At 46.4% G+C, this 16,324-nt stretch overlaps 1 protein-coding gene across 1 annotated transcript; it reads right to left on the bottom strand.

Moving 5' to 3' along the window:
- Nucleotides 1–5,124: 5,124 nt before the first annotated feature.
- Nucleotides 5,125–15,025, bottom strand: LOC104677756 (general transcription factor II-I-like). The gene is made up of 6 exons (XM_030913962.1): nt 14,957–15,025; nt 14,734–14,791; nt 13,849–13,980; nt 8,454–8,614; nt 6,999–7,056; nt 5,125–6,355 (listed from the first exon to the last, which is right to left on the bottom strand). The coding sequence occupies exons 1-6, from the start codon at nt 15,023–15,025 to the stop codon at nt 5,268–5,270; spliced, it is 1,566 nt and encodes a 521-aa protein (XP_030769822.1). The 3' UTR covers nt 5,125–5,267.
- Between the last annotated feature and the right edge of the window lie 1,299 nt (nt 15,026–16,324).

Here is a 16,324-nt window from a genome sequence, read left to right as displayed (position 1 = left end):
AGCATGATTTGAATTTTTAACATTGGAGTTTTTAAATAGTCCATTAAACAGCCTTTACTATTTTGTGGCAAGGGGATTCTATTAGAAGCAGTTGCTTTTTCTGGAAAGTCCCACTACATGTAATAGCATCCCTCTGTCTTGGCAACTCTGACAATCTGTGCTCCCTTTAGGCTGGCTTCCCCACACAGGTAGAGCTTGTTTGTTCTCTCATGTTCTCCCTCTGGTCATTTCTTAAGGTCTGGAGGAGCAGGCTTTTTTTGTTATGAAGAGAGACAGGTATCAGGTGAGGGTGTGGCTCAAATTCAGCCAGAGGATATAGAATAATGGCGCAGGCATGGGAAAGGCTTCCCCTTTCGGGGACTTGGTAGTGGAGACAAGACTTGAAAAGGGGCCCTCAGGTGCCCTTGGCTGGCATCTTAGTCCTGTGTAACTTGAGAAGATTCTGCTCTGGGCTGTCCCTCGAGCCCCAACAAAAATTCCTTCCTTGGAGACAAAGCATGAGAATAAGGCCCTTTCAGCTCCTTTTACAGCTCTTTAAGAGGATGAAATGGTTCAAAGTTTTAAGTATTTACCTGAGGTTAAGCGCTATTTCCTAGAAAGTCTCTTAAACGCCCTCCGTATTTCTTCCGCTTTATTTTTTTAAAGCACAATATTCTAAAGACATTCACATCCTACCTTTAATCTCTAGTTAAAGTTAGCTTCACCAAATCCCAGAATGTTAGGACCGAATGTAACCTAAGAGATCATTACGTCACAGATAAGTAAACTGAGACCCAAGGAGGAAAAGTGACCCAGTTCCCAGCACTCAGACCACAGCCTGGCACTCCCTCGGGCTGCCATGAGGTTTTTCAGCCTGGGCACTGCTGATATTGTGGGACAGATGATTCTTTGTGGTGGGAGTCTGTGCTGTGCATTGCAGGATGTGTACCAGCCTCCCTGGCCTCTACCCACTTGATACCAGTAGCATTTCCCCCACCTTAGTTGTGAGAACCAACAATGTCTCTAGACATTGCCAAATTTTCCCTTGGGGGCAAAATCACCCCTGGTCTAGCAATTTCCTCAGCCCCCTGCCCACAGGACTGGTCAGCAATAGTTGTCTGGAAAGTGCACTTTACTTTGTTCACTTCTCCTAATCAGCTGCTAATTGAATCCAGTCTTTCTTACCAAACTCCTCCTCAGGGAGAGAGAAGCCCTGGCAGGTTAACCGGCCCCCAGGAATCATGAAACCATCTTCTGGTTTCTCAGTGCTCCTCATGGAACCTCTCCTGTGTATGTCCTGTCTCCCCAACTCCTTCCTGAGTTCCCCAGCGGTAGAGGCATCTCCTCCCTGATGGGCATAATTTATCCCAGGGTTCCTACTGCTTACGTGGAGGGACAAAGCGGAAACTCAATAAATGCTACCGGCTGCACAGCTCCTCAGTGAGGCCTGGCTCTTTTCAAACACAAAGGCACAGCTGCTGAGATCACACATGAAAATATCAGAGCCAACAAAAATGGAATATTCCTCAGAAAATGACAGACTGGCAGTCCCCGCTGGGCTCAAGATCCACACTCCACACCGAGACATGCAGTAGGCTGTGCAGAGTACGATCAAGCCTCTGCTTTATTGAAGTAAGGTTGGAACTGAGTAAATATGGTGTAAAAAGGCCAATGCAGTGAAAATCAAAATATTCCTGAGATTTCCAAATTTATGAACTGAGTGAATAGCTCTCTGACAGGGAGCCTGTCATGTAAGAAGCTAACACTTGGGTGATCTACTGGCCAGTAGGGTTTCTTTGTGTGTGCGGAAAGAAAGAATAAACTCTGCTCTTGGGGAACCACAATCGCAGTGAAAACAACTCATTCATTCATTCATTCATTCATTCATTCGCTCACTCATTTGTTTTGGAATTCATTCAATACATACACAGGAAGAATGCGTTAAAGAGAATACAAAGGGCAAATCACAGTGGAACGATGCTGCTGAAAGAACGTCAAGGTTCCTGTTTGGGGAAGTTGTCCTAGAAAACGGTATTTGGAAATGGAATAGGACACAATTTGACTCCAAAAAGAAGAAATGGCAGTCCCCATAGGGAAAATACTGTTGTTGTTTTGAGACAAAGTCTCACTCTGTCACCCAGGCTAGAGTGCAGTGGTATGGTCTGTGGCTGCTCCGGATGGAAATGTGTCTCCAGGCATGAAGGCGGCAGCAGGGCCTGTGCTTTCTTTCTGATGAGGTTTCTTGTACCTGAGAGACCCTACTCCACTTCCCAAAGACAGGATAAAAGCAGCAGCATCGATGGTGATTTCCCAGTGAACTCTGAAGACTGAGTTTTCCAATACGCACAGTGGAATATCACTTTAAGGACAATTCCAGGTGAGCAAAACTGAATTCATCCATTCTCACACCTGGTATGAAAAGCCAGGCCACACTGGGGAGAATGGGACTCTGTTCAGAGTGCTCAGAGGACTTCTTGTCACTTAAGCTACCCTTTACCCTACTTGTTATGAACCGAATGTTTGTGTCAACCCTAAATGCATCCATTGAAATCCTAGCCCCCAATGTGGCTGTATTTGGATATAAGGCCGCTAAAGAAGTAATTAAATGAGGTCATAAGGCTGGACCCTGATTCGACAGAATTAGTGTCCTTATAAGAAGAGCCATCAGAGCATGCGCACTCTCTCTCTCTCCACGTGTGCACATCAAGGAAAGGCCATGTAAGCACATAGTCAGAAGACAGCTGTCTGCAAGCCAGGAAATGAGCCCTCATCAGGAACCAACCACAGTGATGCCCTGACCTTAGACTTCCAGCCTCCAAAACTGTGAGAAAATAAAATTCTGTTGTTGAAGACACCCAGTCCATGGTATTTTGCTATGGCAGCCCAAGCAGACTAAGACACCCCATCTCCCCCATGAACTAGAATCCCTGCCCAAGGTAAAGACCGCTGGTACACCCAGCCCTTCAGGAAGCTCATCCCCATGCAGCTTAGCCTTCCTCTGCTGCAGGCATTACATTCTTGGGTAGTGCTACATGCTTCACCTTGGTCCTCCCATTTAATCCCTATGAGGTAGGCAATATTATATTAATTTCCCAGAGGAGGAAGTCAAAGCTCAGAAAAGTTAAGACACTTACCCAGTTTAAGACTGACCTAAGTAGAGGAGCTAGAACTGGAACACAGGTCTACAAGGAGATTGTCTCCCTTACATCTACAAGGGATCCTAATCTCTGTTCAGTGTGGTCTAGCTTTTCCTTCAGTGGATCTCCTGGGCACTTTCTTACCCTTAGCCAAAGCCCCTGCACTCCAGGTCTCCTCTTTGGCCAAACTTCTTACCCACTGGTACAAACTCAGATGCACTGATCTGATGTCCTGAACCCAGCCCGCCCTCTCATATGAGTTTCAGCCTCTGCTCATCCCTCCACAACCATGCTTGGGGATATTATCTGCTTGCTTCTCAGGTTCAGCCGTGCTCCAGAACCTGGTCCCATAGCACCCTTCCCCCTTTGTCTACAGCCCTCTGGACAATCACGCCCCATCCCTTGGGTGTAGCTCAGGTTCCTACACCTGTGCTCAGAGCTGGGTCCTCAGACATACTCCACATCGCTGCTCCAACCCTTGTCACTCTCTTAAAGCAGCTGTTCTCCACCCCTCGGCAGAGGACTTTTTCTTCTACTTCACAATACATGCCTTCAAGGAACATTTGTCATCCAGCTGGGCACTGGGCCTGATCACGGGGAATGTGAAATAATGCAACTGTCAAATCATCAAGGCAGGTACAAGGAGGAGAAGCAGCCCATGCATCACTGCCCAGTGGTGGTGCAGACCACGACGGCTGTGTGTTCAGAGGAGACAGGCAGCTCTGCACTGGCAGGACAGGAGAGGCCCTGGAGGAAATGGACTATGGCAGGGTCAGTCAGTAGATCACAGGCTTTGAGGCTAACCTCACCAGGCCACACTTCCTATTCATTCATTCATTCATTCATTCATTTATTCATTCTTACATTCATCAAATCTTTAGTATGTTCCACGTGCTATGCTAGATGATACAGCAGTGAACAATCTCCCAGGGGAAATTAGACAATAAATAAGGTCATGGCCTGGGAAAGTGGCTCTGATGGAATAACTGGGATATTGGGATAGAGAGTCCCAGGGAAGAGGCATTTGAGAAGGTGGGTAGAGCATCTTAGGGGAAAGGAATAAGTGCAATAGCCCCCAGGTAGGGAAGCACTTTTAGAGACTAAGGAACAAAAAGGCGGGTGATGGGGCTGGGGGGGTCTAAGTAACATTTTCAATAATTTAACCCAAGAATTACATTATTCTGAAACACCTAATAGGTTTTAGGAGGAATCCATAAAATCATAAAATGAGCCATTGCATATTTGTGTGCACCCTAAATACTGAAATGAACTCTTGTTGATGGTTCGAATACTGAGTGGTTCCTGCTGCAGGGCAGGCACTCTGCTCACAGCTTTTATTTATATAAATCAGCTCACTTAGCCCTAATAACAATCCCATGGGGTGTGTACTATTTATAAACGAGGAAACTGAGTCACGGGCAACATGTTGCCCAAGGTCACAGAGCTGAGAAGCAGGGTCAGTGGGCGTGAGCCGTGCAGGTGGACTCCATGGTGGCATTCAGCCGAGACACCACAGACCTCTCAGGACTTTTTCCCAAGGTCCCATCTGTGGGCAATTACATCAAGGAGCCTAGTTGGACCCCAGTCTCTTCACTTGCCGTTTCCAAGCACTATAATAACAAAAAATGCCTAGCATCTGCAGATCCAATGGTATCTGGCTACGGCCTTAGGAGGTGCCCCTCCTTGGTGCTCTTACCCCTTCTGGCTCCACTTCTGGTTCTGATTCTGAACCAAAGAGCTTCTTCATCACCTCCCTCTACCACTTCTTATCTGAGGGCCTCAGTTTCCTTATCTGTAAAATGGGCTGCTTGGGCACTCAGTAGACTGAGATGGGTGGGGAGCCTCATGCACTCTGCTTCTCTTAAAAAATGAAGAAAGCATCAGAGTTGAGGGTGGAGTAAAGCTGTTCATTAGGACCCAGTCACGTCTTTTTCTAGAACACACCCATTTCTTTTTTTTTTTTTTTCAGAGTCACTCTGCTCTTTAATTCACAGAACTGCTGAAAAAGTAGACATTTCTATCTAAAAGTAGAAAAAAAGGTTTGTATAGAAGGTATTTCTGTCATACAAGTATATTACACAGCTTGGGGAAGTAACATGTCCGAAAAGCTCTTCTCAACCACTGATACTTTAAGCCTAGGAGGGAAGAGGTCTACCACGTGGGGTCTGGTTCTCGCTTGATCTGAGAGCTTCCATCAGTCTCTTTTATTTCTTCTGTGGCTGGAACTTCCAACTGGCTTGGTTCAGCTGATTCTTGTATCACGGGGCCTTCTGACTCACTCTGATCAACCAGCTGGTTATTTATCACAAGTCCTGGAAATGGTCTAATGACCGTGAATTTGATAAACTCGGCAGAATCTAAGATCCTTCTCATGGAGCTGATTTCCAGGTAGCTGGGGGCTTTGAAGGACACCCCCGGGGGCATGCCGTCAACCACCACACAGCCAGGGTTAATTGTGATTTTCCTGTAGGGAACTTTCACAGGAAAACCCATACCAATGGCTTCACCAAATTTCCGACTAAAGAGGTCATTCACTTGTTCTCTTAGCTGTCTAGCTTTTTCAACTTTCGAGAGTCTTTCATTATCATCATCTGGAATTGTCACCTGAATGATGTTAAGGTCTTCTACACCTGAGGCAGTAGTATTAACGTTGGGTGATGAATTTATTTTTCTGGGAGGGCTCTTAGAGGAGGTGCTCTCCTTAATCGCCGTCTCAAACATTTCGGGCTTTTTAATGATGAATTTAATTTTGGCTTTGTTTCTGAGTATCTTCTCCAGACTTGGAATGCCAAAAGTCGATGGTCTTCGGAATGGCACGCCCTCAGGTAAGCCTTCCACGTAAAAGTCTTCCGGGAAAGACTCAAATAATGCGAACGGCACCTTCACGGCTTGTTTAAGGCCAAGAGCTTCCCCGCACTTCTCATTGAAGAGATTTTCAACTTTCTGTTTTAGGTCCGTGATCTTGGCATTCCAGGCCTCAAAGGAAAACTCTCTCCCTCGTGGCTTGAAGGGAACATTAGAACCATTAGTCTGGGTAGGGGTTCGAACAGCTGAGGTTTGAGGATTGTTGTTATTAGGGCCTTCCACAGTGACCTCAATTTCGGGAACCTTTGAATTACTCCCAGGACTTCGTGGTCTTTTGGGGGACTGCAAAGCTTTAGTGTTTATTTTACTAGCCATCCCAGGAGGCAAGTAGGAAATAACTAGTTCAGGTCTGAGGTCAGGAATTCCAGACCAGTCTAGCCAACACGGTGAAGTTCTGTCTATTCTAAAAATACAAAAATTAGCCAGGCGGAACACACCCATTTCTAAAAGCAAAGTGCTCCACTGCCAGGCCCTCAGGGTAGGAACCTCTGTCTTCTGACTCCTATGAGGCACCTGCCCCGGCACGCGGCCCCCTCCTGAGTCATCTGGGGAGACATGAGCTGGGCCAAGAAAGTGGCAAGGCAGGGAACGGTCAACCAACAGTCCTGAGTAGAGAGGACGCCCTCCACCTGCCCACCTCCAGCCCAGGTGTACAAGGCTGCTGGGATGAGTCCACATGAGACAAGAAGGGCCCTGGAGACTCATTGCTGCCACCTCCCACCTCCCGTGCTCTAAGCGTGTCTAGCCCTATGCCCCATGCATATATCTCATCCCTGGTGCATGAGGGAAGGTTGAACGCCAGAGCTGTCTTCAGCCTGGGAGGTGGCAGCATATGTGGTCATGAGCCTCTCATGGCCTAGAAGGTCTCTGTGTGTCTCCCTGGCCTGTCACCTGGAGAAAGGAGGGCCAGTGAGCCTTCATTCTGCTCAAATGGTGACTCAGCCTGACACAGGACCTGGCCATCACATGGTCGCTGCCTTGTTTATTGGAACCATTCTCCTTTCCTGAAACTATGACCAGGGCCGACAGGGCCTCCAGAACTGTCTTCGTCCCCTGCTTGCCTTTTAAAGGCTTTCTAGAGAGCAGGAGAGCACAGTGGTTAATGGGAAATGTCTGCGCTGAATCCCACCTGTTCCGTGAGATCTGGGCAAGTCATGGAACTGCTATGGGACTCAATTTCGTCATCTGAAAAGATGGATTCAGTAATGGTATCCACATCAAAGAGGCATTAGGAGAATACATAAGTTCGTACTTAGAACTGTGCCAGCTCATCCTGTGAGCGTTCGCTCTTTTTAGCATTATTATTGGAATTACAAACACTCACCCACCCTGAGGTCCCGCTCCTCAGCCCTTCTCCCTTTTCTATGTGCAAGGCGGGCTCACCAACCCCTGCTGGGGCTCTTTGTGACACTTGGGACAAGTGTATAGGCAATCTCTTTGAGGGCAGAGGCTTCCCCAGCACTCAGGACAATGCCTAGCACAAGCAGGCACTTAATAGATATTTATGGTATGAATGGACGGGTGGATGGAGTGCTCTGTGGGATGCCCACAGGAGTTGGCAGAGGAGTGTTAGTACTTTTCCCAAGGGACTCTTAAAAATATTTCTAGGTGGCCAGGCACTGTGGCTCAGGCCTGTAATCCCAGCACTTTGGGAGGCTGAGGCAGGCAGATCCCTTGAGCTCAGGAGTAAGAGACCAGCCTGGCCAACATGGTGAAACATCCGCTCTACCAAAAGTACAAAAATTAGCTGGGCGTGGTGGCACACGCCTGTGATCTCAGCTACTCCGGAGGCTGAGGCAGGGGGATCACTTGAACCTGGGAGGTGGAGGTTGCAGTGAGCCAAGATTTCACAGCAAGACTCCGTCTCGAAAAACAAACAAGCAAGCAAAAACATTTGTAGGTAAGATGGCAACCGGGAAAACATGTGTTTCACAGGCTGTGTGCCCTGACAGCTAAGACTCAGGACCAGGGGGCTCAAGGCTTTGTCTCTGACAGGTCCCAATTAGCTGCATGACCCCAGGCTGTCGAGAGCCTTGTTCTTCCTAGCAAAAATACAAACACCTTTATCCTAGGAGTATTGTAAAAATTAACGAGACAGCATGTGAAATGTGCCATGAGTGTCACAAAAGAGAGTCTGACATTACTATACGGCAAAATAATGAAAAATGTACCCAAAATGAGTAGAGTTAATGGGGCTGTTGACTTCTTGAAGACAAATCATTCTGCCCGTTTAGTTAGCGTCAGAGGCCAGGGTGCAGTGTTACCACTTGACTCTCCCAAGAGAAAGCAAATACATTTCATTCACTGCAGGTTGCACATGGAAAGTGAAAATATCTGTTCTCATCTTCTCACCAGCTTACATAAAACTCACTTGAGTACCGAATTCTGAGAATTTGACATGGTTTAGACGAAAACTCCAGGCCTCCAATGCTTGGCCAGTTAACTGTATAGATTTAGCAATAAAAATCTCACCATTAAAGATCGTCCTCCATCTGGAGGGGCATCCTTGACACAGCGGCTGGATATCTGCAGAGAGGCTCCTGTTGTGAGCCTCAGGAGGGCCACGATGGCCCGAGGGTCATATACACACAGTGACTGTAGTGTAGCCTTCCCACAAATAAGGTGCTGATTTTCTAAACACCCCTTAAAAAACTCTCAGGTGTCAATACACCTTCCCCCCTTTAGAGTGCAGCTTCCGTTAGCTTTGACATTCAGCCACGTGAAAAAAATCTTGTCATTATGCTTAAACAGTGACTTAAGTGCCCTGTTCTGTGAAATACCCAGAACCCAGAATCCCTGCTCCAGAATAAAGCTAAAGTCTGTGCAGTGCGGGCTTCGAGATCCAAAAGCATGTCTTGGTACAGCATTTTCCAAGGGAGGCTATGCAAGAGTGAAGCAGGTAGGTGACAACAGAGGAAAAAAGTTGGGGAAATAAGTCTGGGAGGCTGTGAATTACATAAACATCTTTTTGCAGGACTTCTCAGAGCTTTTATTTTATTAATAATAAAATAATAATATTTAACATTAAATATTAATTTTAATATCAATAAAATAATTTATCAAATAATTATTTAATTAACATTTATTTATTTTAACATAAATTTATTTTAAGTATTAATAGTAATAAATTAATTTTATTGTTAAATAAGTACTTAACATTCCTTAAATATTTATTTTAAAAATAAAATTAATTTATTAATATTAAAATTGCTATTAATAAATTAATGTTAACATTTAATTGATATTAATCAAATATTAATTAATGGCTGGAGTGTAGTGGTGAGATCATGGCTTACTGCAGCTTTGACCTTCACCCTCCTCAGTCTCCCAAGTAGCTAGGACCACAGGTAAGGGCTAATTTTAAAATTTTTCGTAGAGATGAGGTCTCACTGTGTTGCCCAGGCTGGTCTCAAACTCCTGAGCTCAAGCAATCCTCCTGCCTTGGCCTCCCAGTGTTGGAGCTTGAGACCTGACAACTTTAGGAAACTTCTGGCAGATTCCTTTTACTTGAAGTGAAGTAAATTTTACTCTTGATTAAGCTACTGTCATGTGTTTTCTGTGACAGTTGCATTAAGTCTTAACTAATACAATAAATAACACATACAATTTTTCTTATTGGGAAATAATTTTAAACTTACAGAAAAGTTGCAGGAATAGTAGGACCTCTCAGTGCCTTTAAAGTATTAATGTGCATTGTGAATCTCTAAGAGAAGGCTATAGGATGCATGAGTCTCAAATTTTTTTGACCAGGACTCATACTGTATTATCCCCTCCTTAAAGTCAACATCTCAAGGAACCAGAAACACTGTTTATTAGATAGCAAAGTAAGCTTTTCAACAAAATAGGCATTTTTACCCTCTCTCAACTGCAAAATAAATGTTGCTTCTGTTTCACTATAAGTACAGGAGGCAGCCAGAAGGCACTAGGGCCTTTATTCTGACTCAAGGTATTGTCTTCAGTTTTGTTTTTTTGTTTTTTGCGGGGGGCGGGGTGGGGTGTTGAGATGGAGTCTTGCTCTCTCGCCAGGCTGGAGGGCAGTGGCGCGATCTCAGCTCACTGCAGCCCCTGCCTTTTCCTGCCTCAGCCTCCCAAGTAGCTGAGATTATAGGCATGTGCCACCACGCCCAGCAAATTTTTGTATTTTTAGTAGAGACGGGGTTTCATCATGTTGGCCAGGATGGTCTCCATCTCTTGACCTCGTGATCTGCCCACCTGAGCCACACCACGCCTGGCCGGTTTTTAAATTTTATTTTGTTGTTGTTTTTTAATGGTTTGTTTTCTTTTTTTTTTTTTTTTTTTTTTTTGAGACGGAGTCTTGCTCTGTCGCCTGGGCTGGAGTGCAGTGGCCGGATCTCAGCTCACTGCAAGCTCCGCCTCCCGTGTTTATGCCATTCTCCTGCCTCAGCCTCCGGAGTAGCTGGGACTACAGGCGCCCGCCACCTCGCCCGGCAATTTTTTTGTATTTTTAGTAGAGACGAGGTTTCACCGTGTTAGCCAGGATGGTCTCGATCTCCTGACCTCGTGATCCGCCCGTCTCGGCCTCCCAAAGTGCTGGGATTACAGGCTTGAGCCACCGCGCCCGGCCCTGTTTTCTTAGACAAAAGCCACGTGAGGGATTAATCTTCAAGTATAGTAACTGGTCATCAACAAGTGAGTCTCCTACAGTCCACAGAGTTTGGCAGCGTGGGGTTGGGGTGCTGGGGGTGCATGCTTGAGACAGCGGGGGTTATGGAACCTGCAGCCTGCATATCACCCCCTGTGTTAACTGAGCTGCATCACAAGACAAAGCCAGCCTGAACTCTCAGTGGGGCTCTTGAGTCCCAGATTTTATGGAAGCTGCCAGGAGGCAAACTGTCTTCTGAAGGGGACTTGATTTGGTAGAAACTGCTAATCATGGCCAGGTGTGGTGGCTCACAGCCGTAATCCCTGCACTTTGGGAGACCGAGTTGTGCAGATTGCTTGAGCCTGGGAGTTTGGGAGTGGTCTGGGCAAACTGGTAAAATCCCATCTCTACAAAAAATACAAAAATTAGCCAAGCATGGTAGTGTGCACCTGTAGTCCCACCTACTGGTGAGGCTGAGGTGGAAGGATCACTGGAGTCCTGGAGGTGGAGTTTGCAAAGAGACAAGACCACCCCACTGCACTCCAGCCTGGGTGACAGCAAGACTCCATCAAGGAAGATAGGAAAGAAAGAGAGAAAGAGAAAGAAAGTAGAGAAAGGAAGGAAGGAAGGAAGGAAGGAAAGAAAGAAGGGAGGGAGGGAGGGAAGGAAGGAAGGAAGGAAGATAGGAAGGAAGGAAGAGAAGGAAGGAAGGAAGCTGACACCATCCATTCTCCCTTTCTTTTATTTTCTAGGACTACTGATTTTTTTTTTTTTTTTTTTTTTTTTTTTTTTTTTTTGAGAGGGGGTCTTGCTCTGTCGCCCAGGCTGGTGTGCAGTGGCACAATCTCAGCTCACTGCAATCTCTGCCTTCTGGGTTCAAGTGATTCTCCTGCCTCAGCCTCCCAAGTAGCTGGGATTACAGGCGTGTGCCACCATGCCTGGCTAATTAGTGTATTTTTATTAGAGACGGGGTTTCACCATGTTGGCCAGGCTGGTCTCAAACTCCCGATCCACTAGCCTTGGCCTCCCAAAGTGCTAGGATTACAGGCATGAGCCACTGCGCCCAGCTGGACTCCTGTTTTTTAAGTGGGCTTAGGCATACCCAGAAAAAAGACTTCATTTCCTGGTTCCTGTGCTATCTGTGGTCATGAGACTATATTTTTGCCAATGGGGTGTACATGAAAATACTGAGTGACAACTTTCAGGGAACCTCGTCTTATGACAAGAGCCAGCAGGATTTTCTTCAAGCCCCATTTTCTTCAAGCCTTTTCCTCCTGCCGGCTGGACTGTGGGAAATGGCTGGTACTTAGCCATGCTAGCTCCTGAGGCAGAAGCCAGTTGCTGGGGATTCTCCAAAACAAGAGATGCGGCTGAGACCTGGCAACTTTATGAAATATGCTCATCTCTGGAAGATTCCTTTTACTTGAAGAGAAGTAAACCTCACTCTTGATTAAGCTATTTTCATGGCTTTTCTGTCACAGCTGAATTAACTCTTAACTAATACAATAAATAGCACGTAGGCTAGGTGCGGTGGCTCACACCTGTAATCCCAGCAATCTGAGAAGCTGAGGCAGGTGGATCTCCTGAGGTCAGGAATTAGAGACCAGCCTGGCCAACATGGCGAAACCCTGTCTCCACTAAAAATTCAAAAATTAGCTGGGTGTGGTGGCACACACCTGTGGTCCCTGCTGCTTGGGAGGCTGAGACTTGAGAATCGCTTGAAACTGGGAGGTGGAGGTTGTGGTGAACCGAAATTGTGCCTCTGAACTCCAGACTGAGCAACAGAGTGAGACTCTGTCACAAAAATAAAATAAATAAAAATAAATAATAAGTAGCACATGAAATTTTTCTTATTGGGAAATAATTTTAAACCTATAAAGAAATTGCAAGAATAATGCAGATAACTCTGGTATACTCTTGACTTAGATTTACCAGTTGTTAACATTTTGCCACATTTGCTTTATCATTCCTTTTTTTTTTTTTTTTTTTTTTTTGAGACAGGATCTCATTCTGTCTCCCAGTCTGGAGTGCAGTAGTTTAACTAGAGCTCCCTACAGCCTCAACATTTTAGACTCAAACAATCCTCCCACCTCAGCCTCCCTAGTAGCTGGGATTACAAGTGCACGCCCCTGCACTTGGCTAATTTTTTATTTTTTGTAGACATGAGGTCGCACTATGTCTCTCAGGCTGGTCTCAAACTCTGGGGCTCAAGTAATCTACCTGCCTCCGTCTCCCAAAGTGCTAAAATTATAGGTGTAAGTGACTGTGCCTGGCCCTGCTTTATATTCTTTTTTTTTTTTTTTTTTTCTTGAGGCAGAGTCTCACTCTGTCACCCAGACTGGAGTGCAGTGGCCGGATCTCAGCTCACTGCAAGCTCCGCCTCCCGGGTTTACACCATTCTCCTGCCTCAGCCTCCTGAGTAGCTGGGACTACAGGCGCCCGCCACCTCGCCTGGCTAATTTTTTGTATTTTTAGTAGAGACGGGGTTTCACTGTGTTAGCCAGGATGGTCTTGATCTCCTGACCTCGTGATCCGCCCGACTCGGCCTCCCAAAGTGCTGGGATTACAGGCTTGAGCCACCGCGCCCGGCCCCTGCTTTATATTCTTAATATCTTTCTCTTCACACACACACATATAAAAATTTTAACCATCCTAGAGTGAAGTGCATGCCCTTTACTCTTAAAAAAATGTTTTTTTTTAGAGGTGGAGTCTCACTATGCTGCCCAGGTTGGAGTGCAATGGCTATTCACAGGCACGATCAGGGTGCACTACAGCCTCAAACTCCTGGGCCCCACTGATCCTCTCGCCTCAGCCTCCTAAGTAGATGGGACTACAGGTGCATACCAGAGCACCCAGCTGCCCCTTTACTCTGAAATACTTTAATGTGTATTTCCTAAGAGTTCCCACATAACCAGTTATCAAATTCAGGAATTTTCACAATACAGCACTGATACCTAATCTATAGTTCATATTCCAACTTCACCAATTATCCCAATAATGTCCTTTCCAGTCCAGGATCCAATCAGGATCACACACTTAATTGTCATGTCTCAGACTTCACTTTTTAAGGGAGTATTTTGTAAAAAGAAAGAGGAGAAAACTCCAAATTAAAAAGACATCATGTTGTTTGCATATGTAGCCTATTGCCACTTTGACCTCCTTACTCTTCAAAATTCACCATCTGCCCTTCTCCTGCTATTCAACTCCACCCAGGCCCTGTCCATGGAAGCTTCCTGAGTGTGTTTTCCTAGATCTGCCATGTACCCCCTCCTCCCGCTGTCTCCCAGTCCTGTTCAGAGAGTCCAGTCACGGTGAAGGCCACCGTCACGGCCGTGTTAGAGTTCTTGCATTGCTCAAGGATAGGGAATATCCGGCTGTGCACGTCACTTCCGATAACTGCTCAAGGAAATCAATACGCCGGAAAAACTGCACCAGTTGACCAAGAGGTGGGAACTTGGATCATCTAAGCCTCCCGAATGGAAGCGGCATTAAACGGTTACTTGTGTTCTGTTCACATACAGTGGCAATCACTATCGTGCCATGTATTTGATAAAGGTGGCTGAGGAGATACGATTTACTCATCCTTGAGAGTTTATTTTCCCTCACCTGTGCTTATGGCAAGAACTAGGCATTCTAATGGCCTTTTATTCATATACTGCAGAGCTGTCTAGCGTCACCGAGCTTATTCTTCAGGCAGTAGTCAATTACCTGCCTTTATAATAAAGAGAAGCTTAATTTTTTAAACTAATGAAATTCAGTGAGATAAATAATTGGTGAGTATATTGCTGCTGAAATCACCACCCTGCTCTCAGGAAACTGTTCTGGAGGAATCCTGGTGCTGGCAGGCTGGCCGCAACCCTGGGAAGGGGCAGCCTGTCTGATCTGTGGGCAAGAAGGCCCTGCTCCTTTGCACATCCGGTGGGGGAAGGGGGCCTGACCAGGAGCCAGAGAAGCCTTCACACTAACAGCAGGTACTGGGAGGTCTGGGAGGTGCTTATGTCCTTCTCTCTCTGTTCACCCTGAGTCTCAGGACTGATTCCTGGATCTGATCCCAGGAGAGGAAAGAAAGAGGGAAGGGATGGAAAGGTCTGGCTTTCCTGGCAAATGGAATGCATCGACCACACTTTCAGGGAGGGCCCCCATTCTTACGCTTCTGGTGTTTCCAAGTCAATGGCACGGCCACATCTTCCAACTGCAGGGCCACTGACTTAGAATCACCAGAAGTGGAAGGAGAAGGAGAAATAAAACCCACAGGCAATGCAAGGGTTTCCACTGAAAATGGTGCTGTCCTTAGGATGACAGCTCTTGGATGCTAGACCTCAGACCTTTGCTGCTGGGTGGTGCTCTGCCATCGGGCACTTCAGGCACCCACGAGGGCTACTCCCACCCGGGGACCTGGGGATTCTGCTTCTGTCCCTTCTGTAGCCACCTTGAGAACCATACTCCCCACACTATACCTTATCACACAATTAAAACTATTAAACACAAACTACTACTTGAGAATGTGGTGCTTGCATTTCCTTTTTTTTAATGTATTTATTATTATTATTATATTTTGAGACACAGTCTCACTTTGTCACCCAGGATAGACTGCAGTGGCACAATCTTGGCTCTGCAACCTCTGCCTCCCAGGTTCAAGCAATTCTTCTGCCTCAGCCTCCTGAGTAGCTGGGACCACAGGCGTGTGCCACCATGCCTAGCTGATTTTTGTATTTTTAGCAGCGATGGTGTTTCTCCATGTTGGTCAGGCTGGTCTCAAACTCCTGACCTTGGGGATCCACCCGCCTTGGCCTCCCAAAGTGCAGGGATTACAGATATGAGCCACCGTGCCTGGCATTATTATTATTATTATTATTATTATTATTATTATTACTTTGAGATGGAGTTTTGCTCTCGTCGCCCAGGCTGGAGTGCAATGGCACGATCTGGGCTCACTGCAACCTCCGCCTCCTGGGTTCAAGCGATTCTCCTTGCCTCAGCTTCCCAAGTAGCTGGGACTACAGGCACGTGCCAATACATCCAGCTAATTGTATTTTTAGTAGAGATGGGGTTTTACCATGTTGCCAGGCTGGTCTCAAACCCCTGACCTCATAATCCACTCCCTCAGCCTCCCAAAGTGCTGGGATTACAGGTGTGAATGCACCCCTCTCGGCCTCCCAAAGTGCTGGGATTACAGGTGTGAGCCACTGTGTCTGGTCTATTTTTAATTTAAGAAAATTTAAATAGAGATAGGGGCTCACCATGTTGGCCAGGCTGGTCTCAAACTCTTGGCCTCAGGCAATCTCCAGACCCCAAAGCGTTGGGATTACAGGCGTGAGCCACTCCATGCCTGGCCTTTCTGGGCATTGAATCTGATAGTGCAGACACCAGTGCTCTGCCTTCTGGGCCCTTCCAGCACTCCCTCCTCAACCGCTAAGCCTTGAGTGTGCGATGGCATAACTGCAGGTGAGGGCGATTAGAGACACCTAAACCCAGGCCGAAGAGTGTCACTTTGCACTCCAGCCACATCCCCTTGCCTTTAGCTGGTAAGGAAATGTTTGAAACCTGGTTAAATCAGGGGTGATAACATGACATCAATCATTTTCACAGGTTAAAATCCATTCTTTTCCCAAGCCCCTGGAGATGTGGCCCCAAGCAACCCCTCTCCCTCCCACATTCATGCACTGTGCTTGTTTCTCTGGCTCTAAGTCACCGAGCTCTTTGCTATCTCTGTCTTGAAGCCTTGTTGTTCCTTCTGCCT

The sequence above is a fragment of the Rhinopithecus roxellana genome, chromosome 2 (genome assembly GCF_007565055.1).
Source record: "Rhinopithecus roxellana isolate Shanxi Qingling chromosome 2, ASM756505v1, whole genome shotgun sequence".
NCBI classification, from domain to species: Eukaryota; Metazoa; Chordata; class Mammalia; order Primates; family Cercopithecidae; genus Rhinopithecus; species Rhinopithecus roxellana.
Note: the sequence above shows the minus strand (reverse complement) of the source record. Positions and strands in the feature narration are given on the sequence as shown.

What these genes read in the sequence shown, in the direction of transcription:
- LOC104677756 (XM_030913962.1), bottom strand. Translation starts at nt 15,025, where the DNA reads ATGGTTCTCAAGGTGGCTACAGAAGGGACAGAAGCAGAATCCCCAGGT. An exon ending in ATGGAGGACGATCTTTAATG is followed by an intron (nt 7,057 to 8,453) that starts GTGAGATTTTTA and finishes CCTGCTCTCTAG; the next exon opens with AAAGCCTTTAAAAGGCAAGC. An exon ending in TGGAGGCCCTGTCGGCCCTG is followed by an intron (nt 6,356 to 6,998) that starts GTCATAGTTTCA and finishes CGTGTTGGCTAG; the next exon opens with ACTGGTCTGGAATTCCTGAC.